Here is a 27,405-nt window from a genome sequence, read left to right on the forward strand (position 1 = left end):
CCTATTGACGCCCTGTGAAACTTAAACCCCTTGGAGAAACTATGCAGTCCTCAGGATTAAACCGAATCGACAATGAACAAAGAACCACCAAGCTCCAGACGGCCTACAAGCTAACTTGGACACATTACAACAAGAACTGCATTTCGACAGAAGCAACATTAAGGCTCTATAGAACAGTGATTCTTCCAAAAGCAATCTACTCAGCTGAAACAGTGGTGATTGGTGGTCATTCAAAAGTTAGGGAAATAGAAAAGCAGGAAAGAAACATTCTCAGTAAGATTTACGGGGCAATCAATAAAAACGGCATTTGAAGAGACCGCTATCCGAGCTCTGTATAAAGATCAACGCAGTAATAGACGAAATCAGGAAACGCAGAGCTAAATTTTATACACAGATCTACAGGATGGAAGACTCCAAAACAGCAAGGAAACTTTTCAGTGTTATAACAAAGAGTAAATGGGGCACAGAATGGCTGAAGGAAGTCCAGAGGGATCTGCAGCAGATCAACATAAAAAATCTGGAAGACCGCACTGAGTGCCGGAATAAAATCGCAAGTGTGAAGTTTGAGGAAGGAACATCGCGCCAGCCTGGTAAAAAATGTACAGAAGAACGGAAGAAGGAGCATTCTGAGAGGATGAAGAGTTTTTGGGAAGCAAAGAAGAAAAACGTCCGGAGATGAAATTATGAAGTCAAGTTTGAAACAGTCTGAAAAGCTGGTAAGGATGTTGCAGGGTAGGTTGTGTTGAGAAATACTTGTTCAGAAAAAAATCGACACGTTGCGCAGTTTCCGAGTTAATTAGCATCAGGAGGTTGTGTACGCAAATTCAGTCTACCGGAGACGGTGCTGCCAAACGTGTTCTTCGTTTGGTTTCCTATAACCTAACAAGAGATTCATACAATAGTTGGACATGGGACGGTAGTAAGAATTGAACCCGAGCCAAAAGCTGAGCAGTCTCTTTATGAGAACAACTGACGTTAATTGTATATGATGGGCCGCTTGAATTTGCGCGCTCAACGGCCCGATTGGCTAACTACGATAGTAATTAACTCGAAACAGAGCAATATAGCGAATTTTTTCTCAATAATTATTTACAGCAGCATCTACGCTGCAATACCCTTACAATCTTTTCAGGCTGTTGCTGACGGCGCTGTATATATATACCTTACAACAGACGACTGACAATCAGAAAAGCTTTCACTAAAAAGTGATGTAAAAAGTTCCACTGTCAAATTCACTGACAACAAAAATGGCTTCCCCTACACAATATTGTATCTTTTACATGAATTAAAACATAGATTTGAGGTAAATTTTAATTCACTCATTGAAACTAAAAGTTTACTTTGACGCCAGATGTCCGTTGCTGGTACGTGAGGTTACCGTGCCACTAGCTCTGGAGAGCCTTAAGCTAGTTCGCTCGCTCATCACGCACGGGCGTCGCGATGGCGATAATTCAGCAACAAAACACGGGTCGCATTCTGCATTTCAGCATGTGCAGTTCAGTTACGGCTGTGCGTCGTGATCTGCGTCGAGAATACGGCAGCTCAAAGCATTGGACTATGGCGGCAACAGCCGGCCGGTGTGGCCGAGCGGCTCTAGGCGCTGCAGTCTGGAACCGCGCGACCGATCGGCCGCAGGTTCGAATCCTGCCTGGGGCATGGATGTGTGTGAAGTCCTTAGGTTAGTTGGGTTTAAGTAGTTCTAAGTTCTAGGGGACTGATGACCTCAGCAGTTAAGTCCCATAGCGTTCAGAGCCATTTGAACCATTTTTTTTTATGTCGGCAACAGTTTCAATACACTGGTTGTTTGTGTAAGGGGAAATCAACATCTCACCCCACGTGCTCGTTCAGGATGCAGAGCGCAATCGACAGAATTTTGCATATAATCCATAGAAGTATATTCATTACGCCACATAAGAGTAACCTATCTTTTTGTCTGGCCTGTTTTGCAGCTATACTTGTGTTTCAAACCAAGAATGATTCAGTTGCTACAAGCCATTCCTGATGATTATAAGCAGCAACATGTAGAGTTTGTGAATTCATTCTGGAAGTGAAGATGAAAAATAAAAATTTTATTTCACTTTTAGTGATGAGGTTACTCCACCTAATCCTTTAAGGGAGAAAGGATGGAAGACTGGGTCTAACGTACCGTCGACATCGAGGTCGTTGGAGACGGAGTACAACCTCGGATGGTGACCTGGACGCGGAAGGAAATAGGTCTTGCCTTTTCAAACGAACCATCCCGACACCTGCTTGGAGCGTTTTAGGGAAAAAGCGAAAAACATAAATCTGGATGACCGGCCAAGAGTTTGAACCGTCGTCCTCCCGAATTAGAGTCCAGTGGGCTAACCTCTGCGCCGCCTCTCTCGGTTTAATTGTTCCTCCTCAGTAAATATATTCGGGGTGACTCCTTGACAATGTTGCAAACTTTCAGAGATGATGGAGAAGGGTAAATGTATCAATCTGAGGCGAGCGTTACTGTTCCGGAAACTACTGCGTCGGAAGTTATACGTAAAACTCGTTCTGATACCTCTGACAGTCGAATACATATACCGTTACTGTTATTGCTAAGATTGTAGGATAGGCAACTTTCAAAGAAGGTTATATGGACCAAAAAAAGGAAAAAAGTCTAGTAAATATGGGCTCTAAAATTCATACCTCGTGAGTTTTGGGAACTTGTTCAGCAGAAGAGATAGTTCAAATGGCTCTGAGCACTATGGGACTTAACTGCTGAGGTCATCAGTCCCCTAGAGCTTAGAACTACTTAAACCTAACTGACCTAAGGACATCACACACATCCATGCTCGAGCCAGGATTCGAACCTGCAACCGTAGCGGTCGCGCGGTTCCACACTGTGGCGCCTAGAACCGCTCGGCCACTGCGGCCGGCCCCAGAAGAGATGTGTTTCACAGTCACTAAAATGAACAAGTGCTCGTAGTTCTTAAGGTATGCATTTCAGAGCCCATGTTTATCTTACAGTTTTCTTGTTTTGGTCCATATTACCACCTCTGAAGGATGACTACCCAACAATCTTAACAACAGCAGCACCGGTGCATGTACTCCACTGTCAGAGGTACCACAACAATTTTCGTTTATAATTTTCGAATCGGTCGTTTTGGAGAGCAGGGCCCCTTACCTCAAACTGATGCATCATCCCTGAAAGTTCATATAACGTTATCATCGAATCATTCTGTATACTATTGGTCTTAAATGTTTTTTATTACATTATTTACTACAGAGAATCGATTTTATATGTATAGACTGATACAGCAAGTGAAAATTTGTGTCCATGCCGGGAATCGAAGCCGGGTCTCCTGCATATTACGCAAATTCGTTAGCCACTTTTATTTCTCGAACTCGGGACCTTTGCCTTTCGGGGCAACTGCTCTACCGACTTTTTTTAAAATTTTGTGTTTAAGGAAGGTAGGAGAAACAGAAACCTGTATTATTCACAAAACCATGGTACGTCCTTATACATTATACCTGTCCTGGAAGAAACTTCGCTGCCGTCCTACCATGCAGTATGAAATAACTAGAAAGTGGGGCCACTTCCGCCACCCTTAAAACAAGTATTTATAGATATCAAAACAAAATTCGAAGAAATATTCCAGTGCTAACTGTGCAAGTGTTTGTTCTTCCTCGGTCGCATACTCGCGTAGTTTTCCTTAGCTGATCACTGTACTTGGTCGGTTCCACAACGACAGCACCGCCGCTCATCTTTGCGCACCTGGCACTCCCCACGTATATGGTGGGTCCGCAAAAGTTCCTAGGAAATTTGCGTACCAGTCCTTGTACTTTCGTAGCCCTAACAGTTTTGTGAGGCCATCTTGCAAGTATTGCCAGTAATCCAGTACCTTCAGTACGTTCAGACGTGTCTCTCTATATTTGTAATGGACAGTCATACCTGTGATCCATGCCACTGCGTCCGTCTTATGATGCAGAAAATACGTTTCCTCTGGAAAAAATACTATGTCGGAAGATATTGCTGTATATGTAGCGTGACGCATGAACGCTGTTATCTTCCTTGCTAGAGTCAAGACAGCCAATGCCTCGCCGCAGGCCAGCCGGTGGCCGTCAGTATCCAGCATGCTGCATTGCTGACGCATGGGCGAATCAGTCAAATGTACTGCGTACTTTTTGTCATTCGTTGGGTATTTCCGGTTCACTACAATGTACCATGTTGATCCCACTGTTTTAGGTAGGTTGGGGGTGGAGTATCGTTGAGTTGTTTGGGGGAAGAGACCAAACAGCGAGGTCATCGGTCTCATCGGATTAGGGAAGGATGGGGAAGGAAGTCGGCCGTGCCCTTTCAAAGGAACCATCCCAGCATTTGCCTGTAGCGAGGTAGGGAAATCACGGAAAACCTAAATCAGGATGGCCAGACGCGGGATTGAACCGTCGTCCTCCCGCATGAGAGTCCAGTGTGCTACCACTGCACCACCTCGCTCGGTGCTGGAGTACCGTGCGCCACACCACGTGCCAATTAACGGTAGGATGTTTCCGTTCCTCCCTGTCCCGGGCGATCTGTCGAAGAAGAAGATGGTACACGTCCTTTGATGTCGACTGTCGGGACGTCGGTTAACACTCTCGAACGTAACTGTGTTCAACAAAGAACGTTTGCACATACATTAACGGAGGCGATATATGGCCGACACTGACCGGGGTAAGGTGTGATGTGGTACTAGTTCTTCGATGATCGTCTCCGTAAGCGGGTGATTCCTGTTGCGCCACCGTTTTAGCATAGTATTAATACATATGACACACACCCTCTCGTGTACATTCACTAAACCAACGCTTCCTTCTCCCGTTGGGAGGGTAAGTGTGTTGCACTGTACCTTATAGAGCTGTCCCAAGCTTACATAGTACCCAATATCCGCCTGAATCCTCTTAGCCATCGTGCGCGTCAAGGGAAGAAGGTGTGTCAGGTGGCACACCATGGGAGCGAGATAAAGGTTGATTAGTGACACTCGCTGCAGCATATCCATCGACCGTAGGGCGTTGAGTCGTACTGACGTGTGGACTCTGAGCAACAGCCGTCGGTAGTTGTCCGCAGCCGTTCCCGCCGTCTCCTTACGAAAGTTGATACCCAAACATCAGAGGATTTGCACCACAGGTTCCTGGTTCTAGTCCACGCCCCACATGCATGAATTGTGATTTTCGGAAGCTGACTTCGCTGTCAGCTGCCATCCCATACGTCTGTAGCTAATCCAGTGCTGACAGAGTCTTCCCCTCATTCCGGACGAGGAACACAATGTCATGCGCGTATGCTCTACATTTCAATGATAGATGCCGCAGGGAGATCCCGGTAAGATGGCGGCGAAGGCCTGCAAGGTACGGCTCAAAGGCGATCGCATATAGGAGGATTGACAAGGGGCAACACTGTCTGATCTTGATCTTAAAATACTTTGTTCTCCCTCCGTTGACCACCATCGCGGATCTGGCTTCGTGCAACAGCCGCATCACTGCAGTGCTCAATAGTGGTGAGACACCCATCCAATTCATCACCACCGCGAGGTACACATGATCCACAATATCAAAATCATGATTGAAATCTACAGCAACCAGTGCCCCCCGGAGGCGGCATGCAGCCGCAAGGGCGACGACGTCGCGATAGTCTCCCAAGGCTGTCTGGATATTACTGATGCCGCCAAGACAAGTCTGATCGGCAAGTATTCGATACGCCAGCGACGTTTTGATAGGGGTGCCCAGTATGCGCATCAGGATCTTGTAGTCACTGTTAAGGAGGGTCAAGGGGCAATAATCACTGGGTCGTTTGCCACCACGTGGCTTGGGTATCGGGACCATGAGACCTTCTGTGAATTTTATGGGAACCGGTACTTTTTGCCGCAGAAGCTCATTAAACATGCATAACCACATAGGTGTCACAATGGTCACAAAGGCACGGTAAAATTCCAACTGGAATTCGTCTGGACCTGGTGACTTGTTGGAGGCACCTCGTGTAACCGCTTCCTCCAGCTCCTCACACGTAATTTCAGATAACACGTCCGCTTCCCCGTTCACACGCGTTGCGTCTGGGATCTCCTCCAGGACATTCCCCAGCTCCCTCTGGCCCTCCTCGTCGCTCGCATAGAATCTGCTAAAATGATACGTTAACGCATGTGCTATGCCCCTTTGTGTTGACAAACGAGATCGATCTCATGAACTAACGTCCTTCGTCTTCTTGGTTCAAATGGCTCTGAGCACTATGGAACTTAACATCTGAGGTCATCAATCCCCTAGAACTTAGAACTACTTAAACCTAACTAACCTAAGGACATCACACACATCCACGCCCGAGGCTGGATTCGAACCTGCGACCGTAGCGGTCGCGCGGTTCCAGACTGAAGCGCCTAGAACCGCTCGGCCACACCGGCCGTCTTCGTCTTCTTCTTCTTTTCTTTATCACCTAATGCATCGAGGGAATTTCATTGGGCAGGCAATCCTGCAACCTCGAGCGTATCATCGCCAGCCTTAGCGTCGCAAGTTGTACCAGCTTCGCCTTGACTAGGTGGACGGCCGTCTGGCGTTCTGGTGTAGGTGGTTGAGCGAACAGTTGTTGGAGGGCCGTAAAGTAAAAGTCAGTGGTCGTACGCTGCCATCGGGAAACCTCTTTCCCATAACCTATTAACGTCCTCCGTAAAGCTGGCTTCGCGCACTCGATCCACCACTGTAGGACAGAACCGTAAGAATTTCGTCGACGGAAGCAGCCATGCCACGCGTCCTCAACCATGCGCCGCTATTCTGCATCACGCAGGTGGGAGACGTTCATCTTCCAATTATCCCTCCGTCTCCATACCTGCTGTCTAGCAAGGGTAACCGTACAAATATGTGCCACAAGGTCTACAAACGCAGTCTGCCAGATATCTGCATCCACCGTCGACATTGCTAACGCCCTTGAAACGTAGATCCGATCCAAACGGCTGGCGAAGTGGCTAGTAAAAAATGTATATCCAGGTTGGTTACGATACTTCAGGTCCCATATATTGACTAATTCCATCCCGTTGATCAGCTCCCGAAGTTCTTTGCTAGGAGTATAGTTAGGATGTTGGTCCTTTCTGTCGAGCAAACAGTTAAAATCTCTGCCGAGTATACAAGCATCCTATCGTCCCCGGAACAACGGTGTAACCTCATGGGCGTAAAAATCTGCTCTGTTCCTTCTCTTATCCGAGTCTGACGGTGCGTATATATTGATCAAACGTATTCCACCTATGGTCCCGGCCGTACCACTGGCAGAGGGCAAATACTCTACTTCGTCTGCACGTATCCCTTCCTTCAATAGTATCGCAGTGCCAACGCCTCTCTCGTCACACGGGAAACAGTAAATATCGTAACCGTAAAAGTTCGAGGGCGGAAGCACCCGAACTTCCTGTAACAGCGCTGTGTCTAAATCTGCAGCCTTAACACGCGCTGAGCATCTTGATTTATACCGGCGTCCCCCCAATGCTACTGATGTTAACAGACCCTATCCGACAGGCTTTTCGAATGGCTGTCAACAATGACAGGGCACCTCACGGTCGCTTTCTTTCTAACGATCCCCGCCGTCCCCTCATATGGTCTGCCGTTATTCCCTGCACTCTTCCGGTGTTACAACGGGAGAGTGTGTGGGAGCAGTTCCTCCAGCATCATCTGTTCCCCACTTGGGTGGATCTTCTGACCAGTCCCCTAGCGTCCCATCGTTGTCGTGCGTTGTAGCACCGTATCCCCTTCAGTAGCCTGTTGTCGTCGATCGAACTCCTCCGCTGTTTCTGGAGCATCGTCATCAGAAGGTCGTGTCGCCGCCCCGCTGGCCACCAGCGCAGCCACGCTAGGCAGTCCTTCTGTATCCATGGTCGTCTGCTCTATATCAGAAAAGGTCTCAGTATTGCCTGCTGGATCTGGTTGGTCGTTCTCCACCGTGAGGCGGCGCTTCTTCCGGCGTTTTGGTGATCGCTGTTCTCGCTGTCGAGCCTCGGAATCAGAGGTCAGCATGGCCTCCAGTTGTTCGTGGGGGACATCGGAATCGTGAGCCGTCGAATTATCGACGTCTGTAAATGCCTTATCTGAAGGGGCCGCAAGCGCCACCGAAGAGAGGGCGTCCTGTGACTGCTGCAAGCGGTCCAGCGCAACGTCGTCCTTCCGTGGCTCGCCATGATCCGCCTCTACCAGTACGTTCCGGTACGTTTCTGTCGCGCGGCCTACGTCATCGCGTAATGCGGCGACATAGGTCATGGGGAGCATAGTCGGATGCGGTGTGAGTGGTGTATCATCCTGTGGCAGCTGTAACAACCTTCGCTGAGTACACTCAGAACGTACGTGTCCCTCCTTCCCACACCCACAGCACGTCCCTGGTTGTCCGTCGTAGAAGACAACCAGAAATGTACAAGTATGACGGAACATGTTTTCAGAGTTCGATCCGTATCTGTCTGACGCCATTGAAGACAGGATACGTTTTGAAACTCGCCCATTTTTCTGCCACATGGGATAGGACCGTTCCGTAAGGACGCAGGGCCTCTGTCACCAATTCTTCTGACACTTCGAATGGAAGTTCAAAGACGCGGATCGTTCGTAGTCGCATGCCGGCGTGTTCAACTGTAACCGCTCCAACATTACCGTCCGAATGACATAAACAAAGTCCTTGTCGGAGTCGAAGTATTAGGTCGTCACATGCTGCTTCATTGCCGAGCTTGACATAGACCACTCTACTGACTATAGGTAAGTGTATTCTAACTACACTCCTGGAAATTGAAATAAGAACACCGTGAATTCATTGTCCCAGGAAGGGGAAACTTTATTGACACATTCCTGGGGTCAGATACATCACATGATCACACTGACAGAACCACAGGCACATAGACACAGGCAACAGAGCATGCACAATGTCGGCACTAGTACAGTGTATATCCACCTTTCGCAGCAATGCAGGCTGCTATTCTCCCATGGAGACGATCGTAGAGATGCTGAATGTAGTCCTGTGGAACGGCTTGCCATGCCATTTCCACCTGGCGCCTCAGTTGGACCAGCGTTCGTGCTGGACGTGCAGACCGCGTGAGACGACGCTTCATCCAGTCCCAAACATGCTCAATGGGGGACAGATCCGGAAATCTTGCTGGCCAGGGTAGTTGACTTACACCTTCTAGAGCACGTTCGGTGGCACGGGATACATGCGGACGTGCATTGTCCTGTTGGAACAGCAAGTTCCCTTGCCGGTCTAGGAATGGTAGAACGATGGGTTCGATGACGGTTTGGATGTACCGTGCACTATTCAGTGTCCCCTCGACGATCACCAATGGTGTACGGCCAGTGTAGGAGATCGCTCCCCACACCATGATGGCGGGTGTTGGCCCTGTGTGCCTCGGTCGTATGCAGTCCTGATTGTGGCGCTCACCTGCACGGCGCCAAACACGCGTACGACCATCATTGGCACCAAGGCAGAAGCGACTCTCATCGCTGAAGACGACACGTCTCCATTCGTCCCTCCATTCACGCCTGTCGCGACACCACTGGAGGCGGGCTGCACGATGTTGGGGCGTGAGCGGAAGACGGCCTAACGGTGTGCGGGACCGCAGCCCAGCTTCATGGAGACGGTTGCGAATGGTCCTCGCCGATACCCCAGGAGCAACAGTGTCCCTAATTTGCTGGGAAGTGGCGGTGCGGTCCCCTACGGCACTGCGTAGGATCCTACGGTCTTGGCGTGCATCCGTGCGTCGCTGCGGTCCGGTCCCAGGTCGACGGGCACGTGCACCTTCCGCCGACCACTGGCGACAACATCGATGTACTGTGGAGACCGCACGCCCCACGTGTTGAGCAATTCGGCGGTACGTCCACCCGGCCTCCCGCATGCCCACTATACGCCCTCGCTCAAAGTCCGTCAACTGCACATACGGTTCACGTCCACGCTGTCGCGGCATGCTACCAGTGTTAAAGACTGCGATGGAGCTCCGTATGCCACGGCAAACTGGCTGACACTGACGGCGGCGGTGCACAAATGCTGCGCAGCTAGCGCCATTCGACGGCCATCACCGCGGTACCTGGTGTGTCCGCTGTGCCGTGCGTGTGATCATTGCTTGTACAGCCCTCTCGCAGTGTCCGGAGCAAGTATGGTGGGTCTGACACACCGGTGTCAATGTGTTCTTTTTTCCATTTCCAGGAGTGTAGAACGTCAGGTTCGATTTTTACCTCGTCCCGTAAATAACGTTCTATCTCGTAAGCCTTCGGTCGAGCATATTCGTTAACAAAACTAAATTTCAGTGTAGATTTGCGGAACGATAAGGTCATGATTCGTTCTATGTATTACTGCGGCACACCGCTACACACTTAAACGTAAACACTTCTCGCGCACACGTGCGGCAGGAGCGTAAACACCGTCGGAACCGCTGCGCCGCTGAAGGCTGACTGCTACTAACAAGGGAACCTCCCCATCGCACCCCCCTCAGATTTAGTTATAAGTTGGCACAGTGGACAGCCCTTGAAAAACTGAACACAAATCAATCGAGAAAACAGGAAGAAGTTGTGTGGAACTATGAAAAAATAAGCAAAATATAAAAACTGAGTAGTCCATGCATAGCATAGGCAACATCAAGGTTACTATCGTTTCAAGAGCGCCGTGGTCCCGTGGTTAGCGTGAGCACCTGCGGAATAAGAGGTCCTTGGTTCAAGTCTTCCCTCGTGTGAAAATCTTAATTTCATTATTTTCGCAAAGTTATGATCTGTCCGTTCATTCACTGACGTCACTGTTCACTGTAATAAGTTTAGTGTCTGTGTTTTGCGACCGCACCGCAAAACCGTGCGATTAGTAGACGAAAGGACGTGCCTCTGCAATGGGAACCGAAAACATTTGATCGCAAGCTCATAGGTCAACCGATTCCTCCACAGGAAAACACGACTGATATATTCTATACGACACTGGTGACGGCATGTGTGTCACATGACAGGAATTTGTTGTCGACCCACCTAACTTGTACACTTGGCGAGTGGGTAAAAAGATTCTTCTACCTTTCCAGATTTAGGTTTTCTTGTGGATGTGATAATCACTCCCAAAAAAGTGATGAAAACATAAGTGTTTGTCACATAAACTGCAACAAATGAATGCAACAGTTTCACAGTCGCACAGTTTTCCCTGTGCTCTGTCAAAACAAATGTCTTTAACGTTTTCAAATTTTTCCGTGGGTAGACCGTCAAATCCTGCATATGTCCAAGCAACTCTGAACATGTCCTGGAATTTTGGAGAGCGAAGTTGATTATGTGTGAGTGCCTGAACTTTGATAATTGTGTGAAAATAAAAAATTAAACTTTTCACTCGAGGGTAGACTTGAACCAAGGACCTCTCGTTCCGCAAGTGCTCACGCTAACCACGGGACCACGGCGCTCCTGAGCTCACATATTCCTTTTTTTTTTTTTCAAAAAAAATCTCATTTTGTTCGCTATTGTTCGTTGCATCTGCTCGGCGCGGACGTCGTAAGACATCCAATTATATTCGTTGTTGATTGATTGACTCAGATTTTTATATTACAGAGAGCACGTAATCCTCTGACCGAGCACGCTGAGCTACCGTGCCGGCAATACTTGATGTTGCCTATCCTGCACATGGAGTACCCAGTTTTTATATTTTGCTTATTTTTTTTCATAGTTCCACACAACTTCTTCCTGTTTTCTCGATTGATCTGTGTTCAGTTTTTCTAGACCTATCCACTGTGCCAACTTATAACTAAATCTGAGGGGGGTGCGATGGGGAGGTTCCCTTGTAAGCCACCTCGGCACAGCGACTCACACACCTGCACGGATTGATCTGACACTCCTCCCCTCTCGATCCAAATTCTCACTCCCACCCCAATCTGCTTTAAATTCCCCCTTACACACAAACAGAGCTGTCGAGGCCCTCCATGATCTGGAACTGCACCTCAGCTTCGAACGTAAATGGGGGATCCAACGTGAAACCCACAAGCAGGTACTTACAGAAATGAAGTGACACAGATTCAGAGTCTTTACTGGTCTCATACAGATAAGATTTTGTGTATACAGACTGAAATGGAGCAGGGACGCGTGCCAGCGTAATCCGTCAGTTGTGAGAACTGCTGTGCCAAGGTGGGTTAGTGGCTAAATCCTAGTTTACACGACAACATTGGGTTGCGCCACTCGTTGCGTGGAATGAGTTGCATGCAAGTGATTTCATGTATGACTGTAGACACGGCGACACCAGTGTACACTTCAGTTTCGTCGTTTTGTGGGTCCCTGAGTCGTGTCTCAAATGAAACTTGTGGCAGCTGCACGTCGCACGAGTTCTGATGGAGAGCTTGTTGCGTGGAATCGCTGCATAAGAAAAAAAAAATAAGAAACGTGTTTCGATTCGTGACTGGATGAAGAAAAGACGTCAGCTCGGTTGCTCAGCATCCTTGATAAAATAATTTATAACGGAAGATCCAAGAAGTTCTTTTAATTATCTTAGAATGTCACCAGACCTGTTCACGTTTCTTCTAAATAGAGTTAATTATTCGATGAAGAATAAAGGCACTGTAATGCATGAAGCACTGTCGCCAATACTGAAATTACATATCATATATCGTATATTACAACCGAGAACACTCGGCATGCTATAAGATACGGCTTTAGTTGGTGATGACGCTTTTTCGCTAACACAAATAACTATTAACATTAACAGTAATAATTATTAGCGTTAACAACAATAATTATTCGAAACAGGCCGCATTTAGAAGAGAACAGTTTACAAACTACACTCTTGAAGATAGATCTGTACAGTGGCAATATTTCAAAATTCAAACATATGTGAATGGGGAGCACTGCACCGACGTTTTAAATAGATGAATATTGAATAAAGAATGCAGCTTCTTGAATTTTTAGAGCCTGCCCTCCTGTCAACAATATTCCTTAACAAAGAGTTGGCCAAATCGAACGATGGAATTTTAGTCTTGTAGACGAGAGCATTGGCACAGCTAGAATTACATTTCTTAATTCAGTTGCATATTCGCTCCTAACTCAATATGTTTCTCCTTGCAGCTCAGATACTGTCAAACCATTTATGTTATGATCCCACATGGGCGGCAGCAATATCCTGCTTATTTTTGTAATCAGCATCACTGAAATCTCACAAACACCTATGTAAAGCATAGATATCCAAAAAGTGAACATTATTCTCCGTTCCCCACTCCATATTTCAGTTTTTCTGCACTCTACGAACATACATAACCTCACAACTCATGCAACTAGTGTCGCCAAAGTTGGAACACGCCGAAAGTGTTTTGTTCCACCAACGAGTTGCGGAAACGCGCGGCGTTCATGCGCAGTGGCCGGTAGCGCATTTGCTTGCAACCTAGTGTCGTCGTGTTAACTAGGTTTAACGCACCTGCCTAGTATGTACGAGACTCGGGTTTGATTGGTATTTACAAGTTCACAACAGTTTCACTGATACATGTGAATACCATTTATATATTTCGAAGTCCATCGGTTTGAGACATCAGCGAAAACGTGAGTACGTTATGAATATTTACCGAGAGTCTGTGAGGCACCCGTCTTCACCGTTGGTTTTGTATTCAGTTACTTTTATCAAAAAATGGTTCAAATGGCTCTGAGCACTATGTGACTTAACTTCTGAGGTCATCAGTCCCCTAGAACTTAGAACTACTTAAACCTAACTAACCTAAGGACATCGCACACATCCATGACCGAGGCAGGATTCGAACCTGCGACCGTAGCGGTCGCGCGGTTCCAGACTGTAGCGCCTAGAACCGCTCGGCCACCACGGCCGGCTAGCTTTTATCGCCTGTGAACTTACTCTCTTGACATCTCCTGATATAAACGCTGTTACGCGTAATTCACAGTAACATTTCCTATATTATAAGGTATAAAATGAATGCTGGAGTCGTGTGTGAGCATATTTACAGCTAGTTTCTTTTCCGTGCCATACACGGAAGGAAACAGAATGTCGTGAATTCAGTTCCTAGTTACATGCAACTGTGCTTATTATATGCTGTGAAATGCTGCTTCTAATTGAGAATGAACATTGCAGGTAATATTGCTTCACAAATTATCTAGAAAATATTAGCCGCTGAGATAATATACAATATTTCCTCTGACGGTGCACATTATTGAAATAATGAAACATATCGAAAACTGTTTATGTACATATTCGAATGTAACAGAAATACTATTTATGATTTTTGGCTGTTTTTATAGACAGACGGAACATGATGACATTTGTGAATGTTCCTTTTAGATCTATATGGGGCCCACGAACTTATGACGTCACACAAGTCGCCTTGCCCGACATACACTGATCAGCCAGAACATTATGATCACCGACGTGCTATCGATATAAACCCGCCTGGCGAGGAATGACTTCTAGTCAGACACATTTACGGTGCATATAGCACCACTGAGCTTGCTGTCCGTGTGTGGAACGGGGAAGGAACGCCATCTATTTGAGTTTGATCGAGGGCAGATGGAACGTAGGCTCGGCTCGAGCATTTCGGAAACAGCACGACTATTCTGGTGTTCGAAGGCTGCTGTGGCGAGTGCCTTCAACACGTGGCGAAAACAAGGCGAAAACACGTCAAGACGTCGTGGGATTGGCGGCCACCCTCATTGTAGAAGTCGGACGTCGTCGGCTGGGCAGACTGGTAAAACAGGACAGGCGGCGAACTGTGGCAACTAACATCAGGCTTTAATGCTGGACAGAGTACAAGTGTGTCTGAACACACAGTGCACCAAACACTCCTAACGATGGGCCTCCGCAGCCGAGGACCAATGCATGTGGCAATGTTAATACCACTACATCGGCAACTACGACTGAAATGGGCACGTGACCATTGGCACTGGACGTTGGCGCAGTGACAGAGTGGTGCATCTGATGAATCCCGATATCTTCTTCATCCTGTTGATGGGTGGGCGCGAATCCGTTGTTTTCCAGGGAACAATTCCTTGACAGTTATATTGCGGGACGGAGACAAGCTGGCGGCTGTTCCATTATGCTCTGGGGAACATTCACGTGGCATCAGTGGGTCCAATGGAGCTCGCGCAAGGCACCATGACGGGCAAGGACTATCGTACACTGATTGCAGACGACATAAAACCCTTCATAATAAGATAATGCATCATGTCACAAGGCTAGGTGTATGATGGAGTGGTTCGAGGAACACAGTGGCGAGTTCTGATTGACGTTCTGGCCCCCCAACTCGGCAGATGATCTGAACCCGATCTAACACATCTGGGATGTAACTGAACGTGGCATCAGAGTTCATGCCACCGCCCCCCCCCCCCCACCTGAAATTTTGGAATTTACGACAATTAGGTGACTTGTGTATGCAGGTATGGTGCCAATTCCATTCTGTGACGGACGCCACAGGGCCCGTATGTCTTGCTGGCGTCGTGAAGGTGGCATTAGGTCCATGGCAGATGACGTCCTGGCTGATCGTATAGTGAACTGCTGGGAAGAGGTTACAGAAGATCACGCAGACTCTGATGCAGATGTTGTAGCTACTATCTCTACCTGTACAAACACTACTAAAGCAACTGAGGGTAGTCTGGGTAACTCAGTGTCAAGTGAACCTGCGCGTGAAAGGTCTAGTACAGATTCATCAGGCAGGCTTTTCCTATGCTTGAAGAAGCGTTTATGTACGTCGTGAAACTGACTCTGATACTCAAGAGGCTGAAAACGTGGATTTACATACATGGCCTAAAGTCTGTTGTGAACCGCTTTCCTTTGCGATATGTGTTCCTCCTGACGGCCTGCTAACAGAAGCTGACTGTGATAATTTCCTACATGTGTTTTCAGACCTGTCAGAGAAACTACGATGTATACTTTTGCGCTCCTGAATCATTGGTATGAATATTTACTACCCCATAACTCATGATGAACTCAGAAATACATTATAAATTGTACAGTTTTATTGATCAATATTTGCAAGCCGGCCGCGGTGGCCAAGCGGTTCTAAGCGCTTCAGTCCGGAACCACGCAGGTTCGAATCCTGCCTCGGGCATGGATGTCTGTGATGTCCTTAGGTTAGTTAGGTTTAAGTAGTTCTAAGTTCTAGGGGACTGATGACCTCAGATGTTAAGTCCCATAGTGCTCAGAGCCATTTGAACCATTTTTTGAATATTTGCAAAGAGCACGTACTGACACGTATTTCATTGTTGTGCTGGCTAGGTCATTTTGTCACTTAAAGGATTAACCGGTAAAGTGAACCGCCTCAACGTAAGAGTGTGGGGAATACAGCAGCCACTACCATGGTCAGCCACGAGAGAGACTCTCCAAAGTTTTAGGTGTTTTGCGCCATTTCCCGAGAAAAGATTTACGTAGCGGTTATGGGACTCATGGATATGCTGGAGAGCTTTTCCCTCGGTTGGGAGGACATGCCGAAAATTTCATTTTTCAAACGAACGGAGCACCACCTGCATGTAAGGTCGTTTATCAGCAGTGAGTTGCGTCAATGTAGGATCTTCCGGAAGAGGCGTAGGGGTCTTTAATTGCGCCATTGGCCTCCAACGTCACCTGAAGTCAAAGTATGTAATTTTTTGTCGTGGTTTGTGGAAGACTCAGTCTATATGTTTCCCCTTACAACAACTTTGGATGAAATGCGACGCTACATAACAGTTGCACTGAATCCAGACATGCTCACAAAAATATGGGAAGAGTTTGACCATCGTCTCGATGTTTGTCATAATTTCGGAGGAGGGCACATTGAATATTAGTGAATAGAAAATAAAAGTATTGCTCCTAAACGTAATTGGAAAAAGTACCCCAAGGTTTTATGCGTACGTATCTAAAAGATGTATCTTTTTTAACCGTATGGCCCTTTTGAAAGTAAAAGCTTTATAGTAGTATTCGTAAGGTAAAATTCAGCCCAAGTTTGTATCTTCATTCGTGTTGAAGATATAGACATTCGAAATCTTTTTCAGATGCCCTGTGTAATTTCTAAAGACGATATGAAGCCAGATGCAGAAAATACAACTGGGTCATCTGATGAAGGCTGCATGCTGTCTGCCGACTATAAGTATCATATGCGTTACTTAAAACAGTTTCGAAAACTCCCCGGATTCAACACATTTATTGCTAATACAAACAATATGGAACGCAAACAAGAGAAACATGCGCATCACTGGCAAAGTATAAATACAGGTTACGAAAACAGCTCAACAAACATCGGTTATTTACTGAAAGAAATAAAATCAGATATTATACGTACGAAAGAACACAGTTTTGTGCACGAATATGAGGAATACGTTTTTAATCGCGAAAAGTTTCCAGATGTTTGCTGCATGTGCGTAAATGTACAGCAGTTAAAACAGAATCCAGTTTTATTTGGGCGATCTCTACACTCCGGCATAGAGTCGGGAAGCTTACAGTGTTCTGTAGAGATTTTACATATCTTTTCTCATTATTTGTTTTCCTTTATTTGTTGTTTTCTGTCGGATAATTCCGCTTTTGCTCAACGTCTGTTTGCTTATGAGCTCTCTTTCTCATAGCTCTTGGAATCTTCATTGCCGGAAGCGGTCCGTTTTTATTCTGCCTTCATACACCATCATTTTGCTATGCGAGTGTTTGTTGGCAGAGTAATGTCATTTCAAAACTATCTTGTGAATTACATGGAAGAATAGAACTTCAGGCTAGCAGATCGTCTCTCGTTCACGTAATACGTTTAATACTGACCTGCTTATCCGTCCCAAACTAACATACCTACGATCGGTAGTCCTTTCGAGTTGACTTAATCTCGTTTGTTGGGTACTCCTGCATATAGATACATTTTTTTTCTTTATTGTTATTTTGATACCTGATACTGGTAGGCCGGCAGCGGCAAACTTCGCCGCTCTTCGGCCACAGATATTACAAGTAGTACACATGAAGACACAGGAAAACAAAAGAAAACGGTGGATGAAAGACAGTAGACACACAAAGTAAAAAACATGTAGCCGTTCACAGGCGCAGTGAATTAAAAAAACGTTCAGCACTCGTATACGAACATAGACGACAGAAATGACTCACGTGAACGATGGAGCACAAACGACGAAACACTGAATCACTATCACGAAGGCAGATACATAAATTCTGAATGAGCCTCTCATCAATTCTCCCAGTAACAAATTCTCACGGTATCAAAATAGTGAGCAATAGTATTTTGTTTTCGCATCGAAGTTACTGTAACCATTATTCACGTAAACTAGCTGAGCACCCGGGATTGCCCATGTACATACATTATGTGATCAAAAGTATCCGGACACCCCCAAAAACATACGTTTTTCGTATTAGGTGCATTGTGCTGTCACCTACTGCCAGGTACTCCATATCAGCGGCCTCAGTAGTCATTAGACATAGTGAGAGATCGGAACTCACGCATTCCGAACGTGAGCAGGTGATTGGATGTCACTTGCGTCATACGTCTGTACGCGAAATTTCCACACTCCTAAACGTCCCTAGGTCCACTGTTTCCGATGTGGTAGTGAAGTGGAAATGTGAAGGGATAAGTGCAGCACAAAAGCGTACAGGCCGACCTCGTCTGTTGACTGACAGAGACCGCCGACAGTTGAAGAGGGTCGTAATATGTAATAGGCACACATCTATCAAGACCATCACACAGGAATGCCCGGTGAACGTCATCTGCCAATGTGTGTAGTGCCAACAGTAAAATTCGGAGGCGGTGGTGCTATGGTGTGATATTTTCATGGAGGGGGCTTGCACTCTTTATTGTTTTGCGTGGCACTATCACAGCACAGGCCTACATTGATGTTTTAAGCTCCTTCTTCCTTCCCACTGTTGAAGAGCAATTCGAGGATGGCGATTGCACCTTTCAACACGATCAAGCACCTGTTGATAATGCACGGCCTATGGCGGAGTGGTTGGACGACAATAACATCCCTGTAATGGACTGCCCTACACACAATCCTGACCTGAATCCTATAGAACAGCTATGGAATGTTTTGGAACCCCGACTTCGTTCCAGACCTCACCGACCGACATCGATACCTCTCCTCAGTGCAGCACACCGTGAACAATGGGCTGCCATTCCCCAAGAAACCTTCTAGCACCTGATTGAACGTATGCGTGCGAGAGTGGAAGCAGTCATCAAGGCTAATGGTGGGCCAACACCATATTGAATTCCAGAATTACCGATGGAGGGCGCCACGAACTTCTAAGTCATTTTCAGCCAGGTGTCCGGATAATTTTGATCACATAGTATATTTATTACATTATTCTATTAGTCCATAGCTTCCTCCTCCCACTGTCCATCTCCTCCCCTTCCCTTTCCCAGTCCATTTCCTTCTCCTTCTCTCTGTCTCTCTCCTCCTCTTCTTTTTCTGTCCACTTCCCCCTCCTTCTCATTTGCCCATCTCCTCCTTCCCCTCTCTGTCTGTCCATTTCCTTCTACCCCCTTCCCTTTCCACGTTATCACCCATACCCTAATAAGAGGTTACCGGTTCATGCCCCTATCGCAATTGTTTCCAGATAGCAAATAGCATGTGTACCAAGTTTGGTGGAAACCGATCCAGGAGTTTAAGAGGAGCTTTCTACCAGCGGATGTGCCCATGTACGTACATTTCATATGTATTTCACATATATTTAACATATTTCAGACAGTTCACCTGTATGTCTAACGAATTTCGCCCTGCAGTTTCGTTTTCACACTTCTCAAGCCTACAAGAAAGACCGTGGGCCTCGTCCTGACGTATGTGTCGTGCAATGACATTATTTTGTAGGGTATTCAACGACATATGTAGATACTGAAGGCGAAATGTATTGCAAGCAGAGTTAGCAGCAAAGAAGTAATAAATTTAAACATCATGCTTGAAGCAGCAGTTTTTCACGAATCGCTGTGTTTATGACGTCATATCTCCTGATCTGTCCATCGTACAATTATATCACTTTATAGGTACATGATGTGATATATATAAATAGTATCTGCAAAATGTGCTGCTAATACTAGTAGTAGAAAAGAAGGAATAAATTAAAACGTCATGCCTCATGCGCCAGTTTCACTAAATGAAAAGCGAAAATGGAGTAAGGGACTTTTTTTCCTTTCATCATTTTGTGGGACTGACGACGAGAAAATATTTCTTAAAGGTTTGAAATTATGTGTAAAATTGGTTGCAAGTCACTAAGTGCTTTCATTCTCAAATACTGGATGAATAAAGTCTGGGTATTCGCGCGCTGGGACCTACACTGCTTTCTCACTTCCATTCCCACGCGTTTGAATGGTGGGTGATTCTTACCTCCCCACCGCGATTCTTTGCAGGCAATAAGTGGTATGTGTACGAAGTTTGGCTGAAATCGGTCGAGTGGTTTAGGAGATGTGGAGCATACATACATACAATTTTATAAAATGTACGGTCATGAAGGCGGCCAGGAAGTAACTTTCCTGCATCAAATGCATAATGACGTTTTAGCATGGTAATCCTCCCCCCCCCCCTCCCCCTCCACCCCGCTGCCAACTCAGCGAGGTGGCAGTCAAATCCCTGTCCGGCCATTCAGATTTAGGTTTTCCGAAGTCTTCCAAGATTGCTTAATGCAAATGTAGGGATGGTACCTTTGAAAGGGCTCGTCCGATTTTATTCTCTATCCTTCTCTAATAAAAGCTTTTGTTCTGTCTCTAAAGACCTTATCGTCGACAAGAAGTTAAAGCTTAATCAATTTTCTTTTCTTCCTTTTCCTCCCACATCGAGAAGCTTCAGGAACCATTCAGATTATTCACTATGGGATATTGATACCATAGTTAGGCTTTTTGATTCGTATATGTCTCCTAAATCACATTCACCTTCCATAGCATCACTGATTCCTCTAAATGAGTCTCTACGTGCTTATCACACGTCACACATCCTTCTACTGGAACAGTTTAGAATGGGCCATATCTTGTGTTCTCGATCATCTGGTTTTGGGTGTCACACCGCTGGAATTTGGAAAAGATGTAAAGAGCCTAGGACGATCTTACAGCCGGTCGAGGTGGACGAGCGGTTCTAGGCGCTTCAGTCCGGAACCGCGCGACCGCTACGGTCGCAGGTTCGAATCCTGCCTCGGGCATGGATGTGTGTGATGTCCTTAGGTTAGTTAGGTTTAAGTAGTTCTAAGTTCTAGGGGACTGATGACCTGAGATGTTAAGTCCCATAGTGCTCAGAGCCATTTTGAACGATCTTACAGTTTCCTTTATCCATGCCCATCGCTATTCTTGTATTTGAAAACAATGGATCTGTTTCTTAGCAGTCTTGTAATCAGACGAGGTTCACGCTACCCAAATGCAATGAAAGTCCCAAAAATACAAGCAATTTTTCTATGCTCATAGATTTGAATTGAAAAATCCTTAGAAATATATTCTTTGCCTTCCCATTACGTCTATCCACTCTGTGTTGAAGTAATTCATACACGAGCAGTGCCAGTATAATAACGTAACCCATAGTTGCATATCGCCCGTTAAATGAATATTCCAATGTTCTTGTTTCGTAAACAGAGTATATTGCAATTTATATGTTGCCTTATTCTGGAAGTCATTTGTTTTTATTTTTTTCTGTCAGTGAGGGCTGTTGACAAAAGCGAGTTCATTACATCTACATCTATATTCTGCAAGCCACCACAAGGTGCATGGCAGGGGGTATATCCCATCGTACCAGTTATTAGGGTCTTTTCTCGTTCCATTTACGTATGGAGCGCGGGAAGAATAATTGTTTGAATGCCTCGTGCGTTCAGTAATTAACTTAATTTTATTCTCACGATCCCTTTGCGAGCGATACGTAGGGGATTGTAGCATATTCCTAGTCACCATTTAAAGCCGGTTCTTAAAACTTTGTTAACAGACTTTCTCGGGATAGTTTGCGTCTATCTCCAAGAATCTTCCAGTTCAGTTCCTTCAGTTTCCAAGTCTTCCGATTGTGCAATGATCATAAAAGACAACAAACCTCCACGCTGCCCTCCAATGAGCTCTCGCTTGACACCACTGAAGTCGCATTTGGCTTAGGTTTGAGGTCAGTGGAATGCACGTTATAGGATGGAGCTAACCTTGACATAACGTATTTTTAATAGCTCGTTGTGCCACTATGCTGCCAAATGCTGCTCAGATTGCCGCTGCACATGCAGTACGATGCGCCAGAGTCATACGTCGAGCACGATGGCCGGTAGTGCCACTTGGCAGTCCAGAGCCCGATCTTCTTGGACCATACATTCTCGTGACCACCGCTGCCAGCAACCATGTACAATGGCTACATTGTTGCCAAGTCTTTCTGCAACATCGCAGATGGAATATGTAGCTTCCAGTAGCCCTATTACCAGACCTCGTTCAAACTCAGTGAGGTGTTGATAATGGCTCAAAAATGTTCAAATGTGTGTGAAATTTTATGGGATTTAACTGCTAAGGTCATCAGTCCCTAAGCTTACACACTACTTAACCTAAATTATCCTAAGGACAAACACACACACCCATGCCCGAGGGAGGACTCGAACCTCCGCCGGGACCAGGCGCACAGTCCATGACTGCAGCGCCTCAGACCGCTCGGCTAATCCCACGCGGCTTGATAATGGCGTCTTTGCCTTTTGGCATTCTTGACTAATATCAAACCACCAAGTACAATCTCAAGGGTAACTAACGCTCACGACCGTTATACCGTTTATTCAAAGCAAACCTGATTTGTATCCTCATAGTACGCTACTAGCGCCACTCACGCGACTGGCGCGAAATTTGAGTAGACATCTTTCACATATAGAAACATGCCTACCAACTTTCGTTTATGTCGCACAGTTCACTCTTTGTGTTGTGATTTTTTTTGCGTCAGTGTAGTAATTTTGAATAAGTCAGTAACTCAGAACAGTGGATACACGTATTTCTTAAACTTAAAAGGTAATCAGATCTGAAAATGATCGAAAAATTTTGTTTTGGTATTACCTCTATTTCATTTTCCGATGTTTCAATTTCATCTTTCTTGTCAAATGTGAAGTCAGTTTCGATGAAGTTTAACAGCTTAGATTCATATTCTTTTCTCAGGATGTATTTTACAGCTTCCTGAAACAATAAGAGAACAGACAATTTTATTTCCTATTATCGTATGTTACTGTAATGTGGAGTAATTATAGTCTCATGTCCGAGACATGGACAGTTGATTAAAAATATATCAATGTTGTCATCAGCACAGGACAAAGTAACAATGTACTTGAGGAGAAGGAGACACTTCAAAATAAGTTAAAAACCAGATGCGGCGAGAAATAGCTCAACTCGAATAAATACCAGGTTATTGTTTACATGTATTGTAATAACCGATTGTCTGCATTACGAAGCTAGTTTAATAATCGTCAAGCACAGCGCGCAATCTCTTTACCTGCTATTTACATTGAGATTTCCAGTATTCTTACCTCTAAAAGAATAACTCTCCTTAACATGGAAACCAAAATACCAGAATACGAAGCTCTCTGAAACGTGTAACTGCCTGCTAGTTTCAAACGAAAAATGCTTCATAATTTCGTTGATAGTTCTATGGAAATACCCGGAATTCCCAAATTTGACAATCTTCATATTGGTTGTTCTAACTGTTACTACCGGCATGAAGAAATTTATAGTCAGCTATGTTTTATCAATCTTAGATAGCAAGTTCGACAACTGTCATTTTTGTGGGGAAAAGTCGGCGTTTAATTTTGTAATTGACGTGGACTCTCAGTTTCGCGTTTTATGAATGCTGGTTTTTATGTTAAAAAAAATGGGCGACGTAATGAGTCTCCTAACTGTTTTATGCTGTAGTTATGGATTTTCAATTTTTAACCAACAATGCTGTATAGAGCACATACTCAGGAATATAACATGCCAAGGTTTGTGTGAACATTTTTTACGATTTTAGATCTTAAGCTCTCGGAAACAGTTTTATTCCTCGCTTTCATAATAGAAATACGGAGAAACGCTCTTCTGAGGATGCAAAGGTCTTTAAAACAATAGTTCAACATCGTAATCGTATGTTTTATTCTTTCACTACGACTATCCAGCAGAACATTGAAAAACATATAGTAATAGCTATTTGGCCACATTGCCTTCAAAGTTCTTCGGGATGCTACCTGTTATCCGACTACACATACTATAATGCTTTAACTTGTTTCCAAAAGTGAAAATTCAGCTTAAATGGCGGAGAGTTTCTACGGCTGTGGAGCTCCTTCAGGTGTTTGCATCTTTTATTATGGCCAGTTTCGAGAGGAGACTTGGTCAAAATCATTCGATGGGTTAGAAGAGTGAAAAGGTGGGCGGAGTGTGATGGACATGATATGAAAGTAGCGAGGCAATTGTGGCTCTATTGCAACGATTTTCTAGTAGTTTTCTTATCTGGGAACGAACACTGTTTGGAGATGTGGTTGCTGGTGGCAACTCTTTTATTTACATTAAACTTTACGCTCGCTCTACGCCGCAGACAACTTAAACAGGCCATACCTGTATATACTTAACACATTTCACATCACCAGTACTTGTGTGATTAGAAACATAGTAATTAACAGTAAGAAATACAGTTTAACATAACTAAACCGAAAGAGAGCTATAATTATTCCTGCTGAAATATACACCATGAAAAGTACTCTTACTTCGCAATTCACGCATCAAACTTCAGCAGCCTATTACAGCTAAAAGAGATTATTATCTCGAGACTCACTGTATCTATAACCACAGTTCTACACAGGTGTGCAAAACTTAAAGAGGAAACTAACATTCGCATGATTCGTCACTGCCAGGTAACATAGCGCGATGATGATGATGATAATTGGTGTTTTAGGGTGCTAAACGGTGTGGTCTTCAGTGCACTAACATAGTTCAATGAAACTCGGACTGTACACAGAAAAAGCTGTTGCAAAATAGTACAGAAGGTAACCGAAAGCAATAAGCAATGAGACCAACAGAAATGACACATTTATTCAAAGACAATAACCGCACCGAAGTTACTGCGGTTCATGATGGTTCGCCGCACATTAAAAAATGTGGGCATCTTCCTTAATAAGGTCTGTGATCACCACGAGTGGCAATGCACGCTCTGCGACGTGCTCTCATGCTGGTATCAAGGTTGGTAAGAGGATATTGTGGTAAGGCGTCCCATTTCTACATCAGCGCGGATGACAACCGCTGGATGGCTGCTGGTGCATGTGGACGTGCTGCAGTACGTCTCTACATCTACATCTGCATCTACATGGTTACTCTGCAATTCACACTTAAGTGCCTGGCTGAGGGTTCATCGAACCATTTTCATGCTACTTCTCTACCATTCCACTCTCGAATGACGCATGGGAAAAAGGAACACCTAAATCTTTCCGTTTATTTTATTTTGATGACCATTTCTCTCTACGTAGGTGGGTGTCAACAAAATATTTTCGCATTCGGACGAGAAAGCTGGTGATTGAAATTTCGTAAATAGATTTCGCCGCAAAGAAAACCGCCTTTGTTTCAGTAACTGCCACCCCAATTCGCGTATCATAACAGTGACACTCTCACCCCTATTGCGCGATAACACGAAACGAACTGCCCTTCGGATCCCACACGTGTGCGCTGAGATTTAAATCGCAGACGAGTATATTTGCCGAATATCCTCTCGTTCCTAAGGGCTCGTCACCTGCGTTATTCGATGCGGTAGCGTATCGTCATTTATTAAAATGAAATAATTTCTGAAAAGATGCATATGGGGAAGGAGTGCAGTATCACAATAACATCGAACAGTGAGTGTAGCGTGTTCAAAGATTTGGAGGTGAGATCTTTACGCCCATGCAGCACCATGTCTCCCCACACCATAACACCTTGAACGCCCAAGTGACAATGCTCAGCAGTTTCCCTGGGTGCATTACGTGCTTCCACAACTCGCCATGTGAAGGTCGTCTGGGCGGCCCAGGTGTTATAGTGTGTGTGGTATCGATAGCTACGATGCCACGGCGTAGGAGCAAGTTCACAGGTTGGCACTACAACACCGACACCGACGACAGCGCCCTCTAGCAGGCGCTGTTGAGATCTAAGAGCTCCGCTGCAGATTCAGCCCATTTGATCAAGAGCAGACGGCCTAGAAACTTCACTTCAACCTCAGAGGGTGTTGGCTTGCTGTTGAGACTATGTACTACTACTACGACGGGTCTAAGGCTTCGCACCTACGTACAAAGTTACGTATTCAGTTATTATTGTGATATAGTAAAACCATTTCTAAGAGCAGTACCGAGAGATTTTCACCTTTTCCTGCTCCTACTCACTTCCTACATTCGGCTTACCCTTCAGTTTGCAGGAGCAGACCCACGCGCCGCCTTCCAGACGGGATACAAAAGTGAAGGTCGGCATAATGTTACATGGGCTTTCTGACCTCCAAATCTTTGAACACGGTGAACTTACCGGGCAACGTCATTATGACCCTGTACTCCTTCCACATGTACGCCTTTTCAGGACTGCATTCGGCCCTGATTTCATTTTTACGGATGACAATTTGCGGTCGCATCAGACAGCGCAAGTGGAGGACTTCCTGAAACGAGAGGATATTCGGGCAAATGAACTGGCTTCCCGTTTCCCCGCCTTAAATCCCATCGAGCACGGGCGGGATGATATGAGAAGACATGTTTCAGCACGTCCACATGCACCAACGACCACCCAGCAGTTGTCATCCGCGCTGTGGAAGAATGGAATGTCCTACCACAAGAACTCCTTACCAACGTTGTGGTCAGCATGGGATCACGTTCCAGAGCACGCACTGCCGTCCGCGGTGATTCCAAACCCTATTAACAACCATGTCCTAGTTTATTATCTCCTGGGGACCATCAGGATTCGCGGTGACTTCAGTGTAATCATCGTATGTGAATAAAAGTGTCATTTCAGTTCGTCTCGTTGCGTGTTTCTTTCATTTTCCTTCGGTACTATGATGTAGCAAATTTTCTCTGTATATGGTCCAGGATTCATCGAGCTATATTACATGGCAATGACACATCATGCACGAATTACTTTCGTCCTAACATTTTGGTCACCAGAGTACATGGTCTTGTTTTCAGTAAACGATAATGTAAGCTTGAAAGGGTACAGTACCGCCCGACATTGAAAATAGGTACAACATACTTCATTATTCTTGTCAGAACAACATATTTTCTGTAATAATAACTCAATTTCACTTAATACACCGAAGCCGGATACCAGTGTGGGAAAGAATGACAATTTATTTATTTAATTGATCACATGTGCACTCCCACAAAATAAATCCCTACATCCAATTTGGTGAGATCTGTGAAATGATTGAATGTATGGTCGTCTGCTAACCGCAGATAGTGAATGTGAATATATGATCATCTTTGAGAGGATCTTTTGGTCACCTGTGGTGGAACCAAAGAGATGAAATTTACCGGAGCTTTGAGCGCCTGAAATGTGGCTGACCAGTGGGTAGCATGGTGCTCCCCCACTTCGGCAGAGGTGCGAGATCGGCCATGTTTCAGCACTCTGCCGCTGGGTCTTGTGTTGGTAAGACCTG

General features: G+C 45.4%; 1 protein-coding gene across 1 annotated transcript in view; it reads right to left on the reverse strand.

The window, feature by feature from the left end:
- LOC124721836 (endoplasmic reticulum protein SC65-like) overlaps positions 1–27,405 on the reverse strand; it is a 452,431-nt gene that overhangs the window by 44,499 nt on the left and 380,527 nt on the right. Inside the window, exon 6 of the mRNA XM_047246962.1 lies at positions 22,845–22,961. Coding sequence (XP_047102918.1) covers positions 22,845–22,961 — 117 coding nt within the window. The remainder of the gene's footprint in view (positions 1–22,844; positions 22,962–27,405) is intronic.

Source organism: Schistocerca piceifrons, chromosome X (assembly GCF_021461385.2).
Source record: "Schistocerca piceifrons isolate TAMUIC-IGC-003096 chromosome X, iqSchPice1.1, whole genome shotgun sequence".
Taxonomy (NCBI): Eukaryota; Metazoa; Arthropoda; class Insecta; order Orthoptera; family Acrididae; genus Schistocerca; species Schistocerca piceifrons.